Source organism: Vidua macroura, chromosome 3 (assembly GCF_024509145.1).
Source record: "Vidua macroura isolate BioBank_ID:100142 chromosome 3, ASM2450914v1, whole genome shotgun sequence".
Taxonomy (NCBI): Eukaryota; Metazoa; Chordata; class Aves; order Passeriformes; family Viduidae; genus Vidua; species Vidua macroura.
Window position 1 is genome coordinate 57,832,479 of NC_071573.1, and position 16,495 is coordinate 57,848,973.

At 39.0% G+C, this 16,495-nt stretch overlaps 1 protein-coding gene across 1 annotated transcript in view; it reads right to left on the reverse strand.

The window, feature by feature from the left end:
- Positions 1 to 467: 467 nt before the first annotated feature.
- Positions 468 to 16,495, reverse strand: part of PPP1R14C (protein phosphatase 1 regulatory inhibitor subunit 14C) — a 51,755-nt gene continuing 35,727 nt past the window's right edge. The window contains exons 2-4 of the mRNA XM_053974589.1: positions 12,259 to 12,342; positions 10,879 to 10,911; positions 468 to 1,768 (exon numbers count right to left, since the gene is read on the reverse strand). Coding sequence (XP_053830564.1) covers positions 1,694 to 1,768; positions 10,879 to 10,911; positions 12,259 to 12,342 — 192 coding nt within the window. The 3' untranslated portion in view covers positions 468 to 1,693. The remainder of the gene's footprint in view (positions 1,769 to 10,878; positions 10,912 to 12,258; positions 12,343 to 16,495) is intronic.

Below are 16,495 nucleotides of genomic sequence, written 5' to 3' on the forward strand. Positions count from 1 at the left end.
CAGGGGTGCTGGAATTTCTTGAGGATCCAAAAAGGTGCCTAAAGGAAGAAAGGTAGAGTGTCTCCTTCTGAGAGATCCCTTTCTGCCACACCTTCACTAGGAAACTGAGAGCCACCCAGTGTAAGCCTTCCCCTACAGTCCATCTCTGGTGGGCAAAAAAATCTGAATTTATCAGCATTTATCTGCAAGAATTTCCAAGCTTTTTTTCCCCACCTCTTTTTAAATTCCCTAGGGCACAGGGAAGGAAGGTCTCATCTGGAGGAGACTTTCAAAGTGAAGCTGTACACCAGGTTACAGGAGTGTGAGTGATACTGGGCAAGGGCTGAGTGATTCTGAGTACATTAAAAGCCAGTTAGGGTCTATACAGCCGAGTTCCCATGTACTTACCACCTTACAGGCTTCTCTTTTTGACAAGCAATTCCATTTACAAACCTACTCAGCAACAGTAGTCTTGTAAAGTGTACATGTAACAAGTCACAAGTTGTTCCATTTATTTGAGTAAATATCTGGTAAATAAAATCATCAGTAAACATTACAAAATTAAATACATTAAAAAAGCTTGCCAGTATACATAAAATTCACAAACATGTACTTCTTTTGAAAAATAAAATATGTTCAGAGCACCCTTGATATAAAATGCCTGACTAATGTCACCTACCAGTAAATGGTAGCTTATCAAACATTCTAGTTAGGACATTTTCCAGAAGGGAGCAGGGATCTCTGCTCTTGCTCTTACAAGTAAGAGAGCCCAAGTTAAGAAGTCTCCCACTTCTCAGGGCAGAGCCATAAACAAAGGCTGTATTACTCCTTGCTTACCGTAATAGGAGAGGAATCTGCATTAGATTAAGACCACATCATTAAAAGCAATACAGTACTTGCAATTCATTTTGGTATCACTGCCTTTCCTCCAGCATGAACCAGCTTTTAAATGGTCATGGACATTTCTCTAGATATCACTCTTCAGCTCCAAGACACCATGAGGTGGAGAGGAAGTGATCCTGGCAAAGCATCAAAGTCAACCAAATAACTTTTAAGTCTACAAATTAAGCCCTTAAAATTCCCAATTTTCATATGCTGCGGTCTAAACAAGGAGATATGATGAGATTCTTCACTGGGCTGCTTTAAGGGTATTTAGAAAAATGGCAGCATTCATTTTAGTGATCTAAATTGGTACCTTTTGATAGCAAATTTGCAATAACCACCATTTAAATAATTTACTATAACAAACTTCTCCTTCCATCCATGTGAAACAGTATTCACAACCCACTTTAAAATTTATGTACAGACAAGCACAAGAAACTTGACATCCATGAGTTAAATGTACAACCAACTTAAGAAACGTTATCCAACTAGTTGCAAGGAGAAGTCTCCTAGCTCTGTAAATTTACAAGATCTTCTGGTTCACCATATAGGCTTGCTGCCCCTCATCTCTAACTCTTGGATTCTTCACTTGCTTCAGTAATCCTCAGGTGAAAGTTGAGCAGCATCCAAATTGTTGATATTTTTGATAAAAAATAATTGACACTTAAAAAAGAACCCTTAAAACACACCAAAAAAAAAAAAATTCCTTGAGTCAAAACTGAATAAAATCAAAAAAGTTGTGGAGAAAGACAATTATTTTAATAAAGGTCTTGTATTCAAAGTCCCATTTCCCTTGCCATGTCTTTTACAGAGTGCTATTACTTTGAGTTATTTATATACTCTTCTTTTGAGGGGGACTGAGTTTCCTCATTCCTCTTATCCGAGTTAGCAGCTCTTTGATAAATTCCTAGGAAAAAACCAGAAAATATTAGTAATTTTAATGGTCCCATAATACTATAATCAAGTTTTTAAAAAAAAAAAACATGGACGATACATTTTTATTTAAGCTTTTACTGCTAAGATGGGATTTCCCTGACCTGATCACCAGGAACGTTATACACATCCTTCCCATCCGGCAGAAGTGTGAACAATGAGCTTTTCCTTGTGACTGTGCTGGCTCAGTTATAACCCATCTTTCAGGCTTGTAGTGCACAGGGCCTTAAACTGACCACTGAATGAAGCAAAACCTATGGTTGATTACAATGCAAACAGTCAAAGCAGACTTCCACAGTTTAAGCTGCACAGAAATCAGCATTCTTGCCAAAAGAGGTGTTTCTCCTGCCTCTCTCCATGCTGGAACCAGTATTTTGGTTGGCTGCATACTGAGCTGTACAAGAAAGCTGATCTGGCTAAAAAACTCAGCTGTTTTTCCTCTTGCCCTGCTACTTTCCAAGCTGGCTCAGCTCTCTGACCAGGCCCACCACCCAGCCCACACTAACACTTGTGTCAGTCCAAGGCAAGGCAGGAACAAGGAGCCAGAGGTAGCACCACTGGTATATCATAGGTTAAGCTGGTTGCAGAACTAAGTGAATGACACTACTTTGAAAACAAACAAACAAAAAATTAACCCAGCCCTTCCCCCACCCCCCCCCCAAAAAAAAAACAAAAAAAAAACCCCAAAAAAACCCCAAAAAAAACCAACAGAACACAACAGACCAATTCATGGACTAGGCCTTTAGTCACAATGATATTTTCCCCAGTTTCAGCAGATTTCCTCTCTAAACTGTGTGAGAGCAGAAGCTTACAGATTTGCATCTCTGAAACTCTTTTGGTATACAATTTCTTGCAGGTCCATTAAAAGCTAAGTGACCTCCTTACTGTCACATTGCGAAAATAATGTTTATCCACAGTACTGTGTATACACCTACAAAATGGTTCTTATTAAATCAGCTAGCTGCAAACATGGAATGTAATTATTCGGTTAGGTTGATGTGAAAAGCCAGGTTAGACAGGGTTTTGAGCTTCACAGATGTTGTCCCAGCCCTTGGCAGTCAGGCTAGATAATCTTTAAGGTCCCTTCCAACCCAAAACATTCTATGATTCTATGAAACAACTAAAAGCATGATTTCCTGGATGGATGCTTGAAGTTAAAAATTCCCCTGAACAAAGTCACCACTTAAATGACAACACAATACCTTTCAAAAAAGGTCAGGCTGAAACATGTATTGCAAGGTGCTACATTTCACGTAAGGAAAGTCTATGTAAATGTGTATTTTAACCTGAGAAATATGTCAGGTTTTTCTGGTGAGACCTTGGTCCCAACAAATCAATTTCCTTTCCTGACAGATTATGCACCTCTATAGTGAACTGCATATACTGTTGCACCATGGTTTTTGTTGCCTCCACACTACCTGTGGCTGCAATGAACAGCAGCAAAGGCAGAGCAGCTACACAGCAGTGGGGTTTCCAACCTGAACTAGGTGAAGGCCACTTCAGGAATACATCTACGTATATCAGTATTATGCTTCCCATCTGGACAGAGAGCCTAATAAGATGGTCAGAAAAACAGGTTTCTTAAGACCCCCAAATCCTCTCCCTCCATCCTCTTGAAGCTGTCTTACTTCACACAAAGGCACAAGCCACTGCAACAATTTCACTTTAAACTAGTTACAGTCCAGTACTTCTCCACTGAAAAATCAGCAGGAGGAGGAAGACATGCTTACTCTAAAAATGCACAGCTTTCAACAAACTTTGCATTAGTTCTGTGTCATCATATCATCACTGTAAGGATCTGATAGATAATGCAAAACTATATGGCATGGTGCTGCTTGAAACACACAAACACACTTTAGGATATTTTTCCTATCAAACTTATATAAAGCTGTGCAGTATAATCCTTAGAGAAATAAAGCAATCATAGAAGATTTTTACTTGGGATTAGTGTCATTTGTATTGCCTCTCAGCAAATATTTCCATTTTAAAAAACCAACAAACTGTAGTCCCACCAGATTAAGACAGCTTTGGAGAAGAATGGGCTGAAGTGCAGTTCTTCCCTTACAAAAAAATTTTAATTGTCTGTTCAAGTCACAAATACTCTACAAGAACTGCATCTCAAAACTCTCCAGCAGCTTCACAGAAGTAAGAGCCTTATGGGAAGGGACATCTGCAGAGTGGGCAGGAACACCTATGGTACTCTGTAGTCATTAGGGACACCCCACCCTGCCATTCCTCTGCCTGTTCTCCCACAGCTCAGTAGAGTCTGGAGCAAGTTTCTCTTAGATATGAAATGTAGCCAAGGGTCAGTTGCTTTTTAATATGACATTATAGCAAAAGAGAGGAATTCCTCCCCTTAACTTTGAAGAGTTATTAAAAGCACCTTCTTTTGCAAAACGAGCTATTTGCTTGAAGTCTTCAGGCAAGTTTAACACCACCCAGAAACTTCTTAATGCTGCCAAAATAAATGAAACTGTAGGGTTAACCCCCTAAAGGAGATCTGAAGCAACTGCAACTATTCTTAAGGCAGAGAAGGCATTCATTTGAAGAAGTACATATAATGATTTTAAAGGCTTTATTCCCGAGGAACTTTTTTTTTTTTTCCTTGAAATAAGGGTCTGTGTTACCCAACAAAAACATTTTGCGTGTGGCAGACATTTTGCATAATGCAGCAGCACTGTTGTGCACTTCCCGTAGACACCCAAACCAGAGCACTGGTTCAGCACATTTCTGATTTAAGTATCACTTTGCATCTGACACTCGCATGGAGCTGGCTGTCATCCACACAGTTGTGCTCTGGTACTTGTGCCTTTCTTGCTTTGCTTTTTGTTCCCCATGAAGGAAAGTTAGCGTTCTAGAAAAGATGTACATTTTCCCTCACGGAGGCAGGAAAAGAGACCTCGCAGCATTTCAGTAAACCTTCACTTTATAACTAATCAACTCAGGTTTATGTCACCAATACCCATTTTGTTTTCTTAAGCCATTGCTCAAAAATTGCAGTGCCGTTCCTTGTGGGCATTTGAGTCAAGACTTAATATCCACATCTATCTCTACGTTGTACACAAAAATCATTTTACACAGAGCATTTTACTGAAATCCCCCCTAACAAGATATGCTGAAATTTAGCATCAGACGTTTGAAAGGTGACCATGTACTAATCTATGTTAAAAGCACTTCTGTAATACAGGTTGAATTATCTACCTATATCTACTGATTTAATTCATGGAGTTAAAAAACAAGAATAATTCAGCTAAGGATTCAAGAACTTGTTCATTATTCCTTGAAGGGTTATAGCCAGGAATACACAGGCTACATGCACTTCTAATACAAGAAAAATCTCACACCAGCACTTTGCCTTGGTAAATAAAATAAAAAAGAAAGTTTTTAGAAAGTGCAAAAATGTATGCAAACTTGGTTAAAACTCTTTTTTACAGATTTTCTGAAAGGAGGCACCCTTATTATAAGTCTTGAGGATTTTGTTAATTTCTAATACTAAATCCTTGTTTCTAGAAGACATCTTTCTAATTCTAAAGGCAAATTTTAATGAGAGACAGACTAAATATATAGTTCATTTGAACTCATCTATATTCAGCCTTTGGCAAAAAAATAATAAAGGCAAAAACAAAGGTGAAACGATAATTCAGAAAAGGGGAGGAAATCACTTCACCTCTCTGCTTTGGTGGTGTGACTCATTGTTTTAATGAGGTCATTTGACAGACAATGAATTTCAGGCTTCCTATTCAAGTCTTCCAATTAATTCTGGAGACTAATTAGACTCTGCCTCTCCAGATTTCTCTTCCTTGAACAGTACACATGTACTAGGACTAGTTTTTAAACTAAAATTTAGAGTTTCTAGTCCTCCTGCTTCACTAGAGCATGAAATGAATCCTAAGTTAGCTTTCCTTCAGAGCTTTACTTCCCTATAGCCAGGTCAAAAACCAAGATTTCCTTAACTGTTTGCCCAAGGCCATTTCTCGGAGATGGCTTCATTAGTTGGATGTAAAAACTAAAGTCAGCCTGGAGAGTGATCCCACAGCTAAAGCCAGTTGTACAGAGAGAAGGGAACTGCTTTAGGAGAGCAGGACCAGGAGATGCCTTCTATTAGCAAGAACCAGCGCAGCATCTCTGTAGCCTCACTGAATGATGCCCTCAACGTGCCCTCTCCAATGAGGCCACAGCACCATTAGTGTCCAGAGCACGAAATTTTTGGAGCAATTCAGCTTCTTGGTGAGCTCTGTATAAAGCACTAAGTATACACCACAAAGCTACAGTAAAGACTTGCATCCCAATTATTCTTCAATTCGGCAGCATGTAAACAAGCACAGCTTATACTTGCTCTTCCCTTCTGATATTGCTGTGGGTATTTAGAAGTTGTGTTCAGGCGTACCTGCAGAAATGAAAACATGCAAGCTTAATTCCCTCCAAAGCTGTAGTACAATATAGGGCAGATCTCAGCAGGCACATAAAAAGTTTTAGTTCACTGAATTCAGTGGTCAAATGGATGAACAAGAAATCATGTTTTACTTGAAATGCATCTGCCTGCATTGCTTTTAAACAAGCATGTTTTCTAACCTTTTTTTTTGCTATAAATTCTCCTGTTTTATTTCAAGTAATATGGACATAAAATACATTTGCTGTGACTTAAAAATTTACCACCCATCAGCTGCCCTGGCTTGCCCAGATGTAAGGCAGCACACTACATGGAGGCTTTAGTACACATCTGCAGCGACTATTGCTTCTTGTGGGTATCCCTACATATTGCCGCTTTGCAATTACATAGAAAAAACAAACAGGAACATTGATTGGAAATAACTCCTAACATATTAGGACCAAAATAAACATATGGTCCTTCAAAAGTTATGGGGTTTTGTTTCAGAAGCATTGACCTTTCTATTAAGGCCTGTATACTAAAAACATACCTTATGTCAATACATACACAAAACAGCTTTTATCTTTAAAAACCACAGTGCCTAGACAACTCTGAAAGTTGCATCACAAGCCTGTCATTTGCTCCAACTAGGAATTAAACTTGGAGAAACAGTTAAGCAAATGCATCTCTACCTTTTTCAAGTGTTAGAAGCTGCTGAAATAGTCCAAACACTTAAGTAATTGAGTAGTCAGTAACTTAAATCTCTGCCCAAGTTATCCAGAAAATATGCACAACAATTCAACATAGTTTGTTTGCAAACCATATTAAAAATTATTACTAGAAGTTTTCAGCACTGCAACTTCCTTTAATGATGCAACTTCATCTCCTTTTTCTCCTATTTTGCACTAAGTGAAGAATTATACTAACAAAATAGATTTAATCCTGCCTGAATGAGAGAGATCTCCAGCCCATTTATCTGAAGCTTTGTATATTTCTATAAGAAAAGAAAGAAGTAAATAAACTGCAAATCTAATTTATTCAGCTCTCTTCAAATACTCATTATCTGCAGACCTTGTGTTGCTCAGCTGCATCTTTTGGAGCCAGTGAGCATAAAAATTACCTACTCATTGGATTTCTCTCCCATAGCAGTTTAAGAGTTTCTTTGCCATTTTGCCTGTCATCACTTTGACTGTCCCACTAGTGGAAGCTCTAATTCACATCAGCCACAAATATTTCAAATTTTCTCCAATGCCCAGTCTAAATAAGTGGCCTTGCTGTTACCAACAGCAGAGATAACAGCAACACAGATTTAGTCAGCCTTCTTCAAAATATATGTCTTGAAAAAACCTAATGAATTTCACAATCACAACTGTCTTCCTATCCTAAATAAGACTATTGTGAAGTATCTAAACATCATCATCAAGATTGCAGATTATATTTAAATCTGTTATATTCACTGTGAACATCAAGATTCTCCACCATCAGATGATGACAGAGAACACCAGACAGAGCTGAGACAGCAACTCAACAGAGGCCAGGGTGGGATTTTCCACAAGTGACGTGTGGGACTGTATGAAGAACTGACTGCTCTGGCACACAGATGATGCTGGAAAAGGATGCTGCTCCCTGCTCCTCTTCAATCATGAATGTTCAGATCCAAAATTTGACTATGGCACTGATTTAGCAGATACTAAATCCTTTAAGTTTGTGTACATAATAATTCTTTACATAAAACTCCCACATTAAGCATATTTCCATACAAATTAAAATAGCCATAACTGCTACCTAAGAAAAGCTCTTAATACTTTAAAGTCCATTCAACAGTCTAGCTGTATTTCCATTAGAAGAAAGGTTTTGTAACAGTTCCTCATTAGTTACTGTCAGCTACTATCTTTGGCCAAATTATTAAAGAGGTAGGGAACTCTTTCCATGTTTTAAGTGACCTGGATAACTCAGCTTCCTGATGAAAAGTCAATCCAAGATACATACAAACGTTACTCAGTTTTTCCTTAACCTTTAGTCTAAATGGAAGATACTGAGCAAAACTGACTTCAGATATACATCTGCAGGTTTAGAGGGTTTTTTTCACAGCTGGGTAACAGCTTTGAGTTATTAAGCTTTTTGCCTGTACTATTTTTCTTTGTTCTGAATAGCAGGAACATCATATTACATCACTTTTCTCCCAGTTAGGGATTACTACCTTTTCCAAATTGTAAAACTCTTGATGATAAAACCCCTAGTGCACTTGACAGACTGTATTTCATTGGTCAGGAGAAATTCCATTAGCTCATATCCATTATCCACAAATCTTCTAAAACTCCTTCCACAAGCCAACTACCTCAGTAGTTTTGAATGGTCTGCAAATATAAAAAGATTGCAGATTCTCTAGACTAGGTGTGGATCCTTATTAGTAAGTTTAAGCCAACTAAAAGGCTCCTTAGTCCACATATGGCAGGATAAAAATCGCTATTTTTAAGTGGCCTAAGCTAGCAGTCATGCAGTGTTACCGGGCTCACCATGCCATAGATGAAGAAAAGTTGCTGTCATAAAACACATCCTGGGATGTGACTCATTTTGGAAACTATCCTCACAGAATCAATTAAGTTGGAAAAGGCATCTGAGATTGAGTCTAAACTATGACCAAATACCACCTTGTCAACTAGACCATGTCACAAAGTACCTTTCCTTGAACACCACCATGGTGGTGAGTCAATCATCACTTCGGCAGCCCATTCCAATATCTGCCAACCCTTTTGTGAAGAATTTCTTCCTAATGTCTAAGCTCAACTCCCCTGCCATAGCTTGAGGCTATGTCCTCTTCTCCTACCACTAGTCCCTGGAGAAGAGGCCAACACCACCTGTCTACATCCTCCTTTCAGCTAGTTGTAGAGAGTGAGTGGATTAAGTACCCTCTCAACTTGGCTATCTCTAAAGATTGTCAAGGAGGATGAAAATTCTCACAGATAAGGGAGCTGCCTCCATCCCACCCACAAAGGATTGAAAACACGGGTCACCAGTTCAGTATTAAAATCTCACTTTGATCCAGGTGCCTTGAGGGCAGACAATGATGTGTCCAGGATGTTGTTTCCTTCAAACTGCCACACCAACTTAATTTACCAGTATGGCACAAATCTTTCCTTTCAAGGTTTCCAGTGGAACACTCACTGACATCTGTCATGTACCCTTATCAGCTCTCTGAAATTTGTCCTTGCATTGTGTCAAACTTCACAGCTGAAAAAAAATCATTCATATGGCATGTTTAATGAAGAAGGAAGAAGAGCAATTATTAGTAATTATTGGATCTCTGCCCTCTTCCTCTGCCTTCAGATAACACAGAGATAAGAGGTCAGCACATGACTGACTCTTAAACCCTTGCAAACTGTTTCTCCCACTTAGTCATGACTCCAGCTTTCTCTTACTAGCCTGTGACAAGAGCCACGCCAGGTTCCACATGCCATATCCATCTTCACACCTATCTTAAGAAGAAGCACCAAGGTTCAATGGCACTTGCTTAGAGAAGGCTGGAGAAGGCTGTGACAGGGTCATTTGTAGTGTAGCACTACTACAGTGAGACAGCTGAAGACTTGGCATTATGGCATCTCCATAATGGAAAATGTGTGTTATCTGCTGTAAGGCAACCAAGATACAATACATAACAAACTCTACAGGTGTTATCAGCTGAGTCTTTCTGTGTCAATTCCCCAATGTCAAAAGGTTTGTACCAGCAACTACAATAACAATTCTGGAGAATCTTCCCAATCTACCATGGAAATCAATAAAAATGGAAAAGCCTTGAAGAAAATATCTCATGGGCTGTGAAGCGCCTATTCAACTGTACCAGCAGTTCTTCTTGATAGTCTGACTATCCTTAAGCCCCACCAGTTTATGTGGCTACAGCTGCAGATATACAGAAGAACCAACCTATTTGCAGCCTTATTTCAAAACCAAACACCTGGCTTCTAGTCATGCACAGTTGAAAAGTCTCTGACAAGAGGAATTCTGTAAGCCAACTCCTCTAGTAAATACTGTGCAGCAGTCACTTCTGGGAGAGAACTGACTCTATAAATGGAACTAACAAAGTGACCCATGACATAGACTTTTGATTTTTACAATGAGTTGAAGGGGTTTTTTTTCAATATTTACTGCTCCTAGTAAGTATATATTACTGTATGAAAAGCAGGCTATATTGGCACTGGACACATTAATAGATACACAAGCTGAAAGCTGAGTAACTAAATCCTGCTAGTACAGGTTATCTCACAATTTTATTCAAGTCCATTCATACAAACAATTAGCTGAGCTGCATATCTGCAGAGAAGTTCTCAGAATAAATTTTACTGTCCTAGATAAAATTAAATTATTTCACAGTGAAGAGCATAGTCCAACATGCAAATATTTTAGCCATCTGATGATAACTATATTTAGATTTCTCATAACATGGCAGCTTTAAAAGTCAGTATAGTCAGTAAGGACATTACAGCAAATAATATTGATAGTTCAGCTGGAATGACCAGCAGTTCCTCCACAGGATACCATCACATTCCTATTGTAGCTAAGTGACAGGCACAAACATTTTTAGGATATAAAGCTCCAAGTCTATCAGCTAGCCATTAATATTCATCTAATTACTTTATCATAAGAATTAAAATAAAGTTACTTTAGCTTGAACATAACTACAGTTTCCCCAGGTAAATAGCATTTTAAAAAAGTTTTACCTCTGTTGGTTTGTAGCAATCTACAAGAGTTTCCTAGAAGCAAAATATGAAAGTGTCAGTATCCATACAGAGTAAGAGTGAACATAAACAAGTCATGGTATGAAACCTGGCAAGGGAGGGGAGAAAGAAGCAAGAACAGGAATCACTGAATAAAGATGTTACTGAAAACCCAAAGCTATACAAGTCACCTTTGCTCCCTATGTGGATCAGAATGATTTGTACCAGGAGAGAAATGATGGCTTCTTTCTCCAGGTATGAAGTTACAAAATCCCTGTCTCTAAGAAAAACTGAGAAGAGGAAGAGAATCCAAGAACATTTCTCCCAGGAACAGACATGTGAAAGGCAGCTTTCTGTGAAGACATGAGAGTCTGCAATGCAGAAATCGAGACATTAGTTATTCCTAGCTGGGCAATCCTAGCGGAGGGCTGCTGCAGCTAGTTTAGGCAGAAGCAGCAAAGCTATTTATGAATGCTGAGCAGACAGCCTGGGGCCATGCCCCACGTCTCTGTGGCTGGCCAGCGGGCACCAGGAAAAGGGTGCTAACAGGCACGAAAATGAGATGTGCTGCAGCAAAGCACCACATTAGTCACCTCCCAGGAGCAAGCTGAGGGCAAGCCATGACTCTAGAACAATTTTCCTTTTCTTAGTGCATCTGAAAAGATTTTAAATGGAGACATTTCCTATTGGTTTTATATATTGATTTAGAGAGAGATTTATATTAAGGCAATAATATTTCTTTTCTTTTCCCCCTCATCCTTCCATTCATCAACTCCTACCAAACACAAGATTCAAAAGTTTAGAGAGCTGGTTTAAACTGCTTAATTTTGGCAGATAGTTTTTGAATTTCCCGACTAATTCCTGTTCCTGACCATCTTATCCTTTCTTTGAACTTTTTGATGGGTTCCAATTTCTTTCTAGTATAGACAGAAATAACTGCCAGTAGTCTAAGCACAATGGAAGATTTCTGGTCTGTATACACATTTCTACTGCTGAAGTGAATCACAGAAACTATCTGGTCATCATAACTGACTCTCAGTCATATAGCTTTTCCCATATGCTGTTCTTAATTTTTCTATGTTTTCTCTTCTTTATTTTATATACTTGTACAAGTTGGAATAAGGCTAATTTGGCTTAGCATATCTCCCTCTATTACTGGGTTCTTTGAACTTCTATTTACTAGTGTTATCACCTACCTTCTAAAACTTTTTTATCTAAAAGGATTTTGATTAACTTTGAACAGTCTGGTAGACTATGCTAGACTGATCAAGGAATCTCTCCTTTCTAATTCTACATTTACAGTGGATTCAATCAAACACAAGATATCGATCCAGATGCATTACTTCAGCCACCTTCCGATTTAAAATTATAAAATAATATTACCTGTAATTTGAGAGCTCTCTCCTCTTCATTGGCTGCATCAAGAAGGTCATCAATGTCAATTTCTACCTCTGGCATTTCTTCTTCCTGAAATGCAAAAATACCCACTTAGTCCATAGAGCTATCTTTTAACTAACCCCAAAAGCAGCCTAGTGATAGCACTCAAACCCATCTTCCTGGAGGCAGACAAGGAAGTCATCATAGGGGATGATGGCTTGATTCCTTGCTCCCAGGCCAGCATCAGGCCAAGCCCCAGCCTCACAAGAAGTGACAGCTTTTAAGAAATCCTTTGCTCTCAGCCAGGATGTGTTACTAACTCATGGCCAGTAGGACAAGTCATGCTACTCTCATAGTACTGGGCAAGAGGATGAAGAAGAAAAAGTAGAAGGAAGAGGAAGTAGATAACAACTGCAGCAAGCCACAAAATTGTTTTGAAAGCATTTTGGATTGGACTGCTTTTCTTGGTAACACTGTGGAAGATCTCCCTTGTGTAAAGCTGGCTTACAAGGGTGACATACATGCTCCATCAGAACTCAGATTTTCAGTACCTGCTGTGAAGCACAAAGTCTAAGGCATAGAGTACTTTAGAGAATTTTTCTTAAACCTCCTCCACCCACACACTTCTGTCTTTGCATCACCAACACATCAGATGCCTTGTTCCCTGAGTTACAGCAGCAGTCCATACATTTTGAAGGACCTCTGAACTCTAGAATCTCAATGAGAATTCATCATCCACATATATCACCATGTATTGCATTTTCAGTTATGAAAAAAATATTCTGCTGGCCATTTTATACATTTTCTCATCAAAATTGTTATGCAGCTCCCTGCTGCACATACAAAACTCTGGTCTCAGCCACTCTCCCACACCAAGTCCAGCCTTGACAGTGGCCTCAGTGCCATGGCACACAGCTCCTCTGTTGCCCCTCCTCCATCTAAGCCAACACATAGGCACTGCAAGACTCTCCTCTCCCACAAGTACACTGCCATCAATCGACTTGCTGATGTGGCATCACTTTGGCACCTACCTAATGAAAACATGGACCTGAAGGCCTCCGAAGGGGAGGGTGGATTTAAGAATCAGGATGAAGCAAAAAGACCACAGCAGCAGCTGCTGCCTTCTTGTACCCCACCAACTCTTCTCAAAGGCCTTTAAAGAAGCATTTTAACAAAAATGCGGTGGTTCTAGCAATTGTGAAATAATTTAACAGCTCCAATAGCAACTGCCTCAAGCAATACCAAAATTATTCTTCTACTGGGTAAAAGACAGTCCAAACATTAGCAATGAAGATAAGTTAGTTCAAGTTAATCTAAGTGAAGTTAAGCACCAAAGTGGCAAACGAGTTGTATCAAACTCCAGCTAAAATGCCAACTGTTCAACATCTTTTTGAATCGGAGGAGGAAGGACAGAATTTGGATGATTAAGTCCCCCATTCCCCATCTCTGAAGGAAAGTGTGCAGGGACAATATAGCGCAGTCATGCAGGCAGTTATACCCAATGAACAAAAATACACAAGGCACACCCTTTGCCCAATCAGCCTGGTCAGAAAGGAAGAGTGGACATTTGCTGAGATGAAGATACCAATCACTGTAACACAATCTGGCAATATGGGAGTTTCTAACCCAATGCAACAGATTCACTAGCAATTTAAACAAGAGGAAGAGAAGTCTTCCATGGGCTATATATTCAGTAAAAGCCATCAGAATTGGAAAGGATAAAGAATAATCCATAACAGTGGTACAGTTACTTAGTAGTTTATAATCCCAACTCTATGCTAATTTGCATATCACACCAAGAACCAGAAATTCCCCACATAGGTAGTAAACCTCCTGAACATTTTATCTAAGCAGCTCAGCCTAAATACTGTTGAGACAGGGTGCCTGGAGTTACTGCTAATATTGTAAACTTATCAAAATACACATCCACTGAACTGTGTAAATAGCAATTGTGCATATGTCTGCATTCAGAAGCGCTGTTCAGCACATTGAATATTTTGTCAGTTACACATTTTGAACTCTGTCCCTTGGAGTGCTATTCTAGCAAACTGAAACAACGTTGAAAAGCAGCAGTGAGTGGAAATTGTATAGAAGGTATATAATGCTTTTTTGTGATCATAGTTCATTGAAGTTGAGTGCTCCTGAAAGGTTAGTTTTACTCTGAATGGTACCAGTTAAATGGAAGAAATCCTTGCTTCTTCCTTCTTCTTCAAATCAACTTTCTCCTATATCTTCGAAGTTCACAGTGCCATCAATTCAGAGGGCAACTGCACCAGCAGTTCACTGAAATTTCAGTATAAGAGGTAACACAGCTCCTGTATATCACAAAAAGTGATAACACAAAATAAATTACAAATGTTTATGAAACAAAGAACTATAATTGTAGCTGACACAAATGGCATTCAATTAAGTTACATCTTCTGTAAAATATCATGTGTATCTTCTTCATTTCACAGCAGATTTGAACTCTGATACATAACATAAATGGAGGGGGAAGCCCAAAAAGGTAACTCTTGTTCTTATTTTTGGCTGAATGAACAAACAATCAAAACATCTTTTCTCCATCTGAACTACTGCGCCTGCACGATCTGAAGAGTTTTATGTAAGGCATGAAAAACATGCCCTTAGGTCAGGAGCCTGACCGCTCCGTAACAGCTGTAATGACAGAGGGAGGAAAGACAAAGTCATGTCTTCTGTTTGACAGATTCTATTGGTGAGATTAGTCTGGTTGCTCCAATTACAGTTCAGCAGCTAGATACAGATTGGGCTGGGCCAAGCCTGAAAGGGTCTGTGCATAGCCAAAGGATGGTATTTTAAGGGTCTTGTTACTGTCATGAGGCTGTGCAAAAAGACAAACACTGCCACCAGTTCTGTTCCAGTAAGAGGGAGACAAAGTGATGCATATAGCAGATGTGGGGGGCAAGAAACCACTAGCAGCATCTGGCAGGGAGCAGCCTCCAGAAAAGCTAAAATAGGGGTGTGGGGGTTCTGGGTGCAAACATCTATCAGCTGAAACTTTTGGGGGAGAGGAGGATGGACACTCTCCTTTCAAGCACCCTCTGCAGTCTGCATTAATAATGTAGGCAGGACATGAGCTGATTTGTGCTTAATCATTCAAAAGTCAGAAAATATCAAAGACAGCTTCCATGATATTTAATTCAACTTAAATCAACTTAATTCAAACTTAAATTCAACCTTGCATTGAAAGACAGCCCCATTACTCTTTAGATTGCATGAATTCTTTGCAGGCTACTGGCAAAAGACCTTGGGCACAGATATGCATTAAGTAGTAAATAGCTGTTGCAGTTTAAGACATGAAAAGCTCTCCAGCTGGCAGTGGTGAATGAAACAAACAGGTGAAAAACGATTACTGAGACCAGAAAAAGTTCTTCAAAACCAGCTCCCACAACAGCTAAAGCCAAAGGGCTGGATTTTGCAGGAGCATCTTGAAGAACACTGGCACACTCCAGTCTGCTGACCCTAAGAACAGCACCTCCAGTACAGCAAAAGCAAGCCTGACATCATTCCAAGTATCTAGTAATTAAATATTTATTGGAGGCTTTAAAATTTAAAGGACAATGGTTGCCCTATGGATAACTTCCCACTATAAATCCATCTGGTAAATTAACCTATTATCCCACACCCTCTACTGTCATTCACTGTGCATCATCACATTTGCAATGCTGGGAAATAATTAAATAGGCTTGTTTGATTTTTACTTTATATTTTTAATCTAGGAAAGAAAGGAGAAGTTAAACACAGCAAGGCAAGTTAAAATCATCATTTGTATTGTGAGTTTGGAAATAGCAGGAAAGGATAACAAGAGAAAAATGAAGGAAAAGGAAGGAAAGATGACTTTACAATTCAGACATATGAAAGCTTCAGATTGTATGAATCAGGAATTTCTCTCATAGTCCTGGAAGATCGCAAGTAAGTGATCAAAATCAAACTAGAAAATAGGACCAGTTTTTCTGGAAATATCCATTTAATATCTGAAAATATTTAATTATTTTAGAACAGCTCTAAACCAATTCATCTGCAGACATGGATGGCACTGCAAGACAGGGGTGCAAGTCTCAGAATGATAAATAAAAAAACCCATGAATTACCAGGACTAGAAATCATTTGTTGCATATGTAACCTAGTGGGATTACGAATGGATTGCACTTAGTCCAGGTAAATGAATATGACCAAATAGTAATTTTTAAAAAACACAAAAGAAAAACTAATGTGCTTTTTGTTT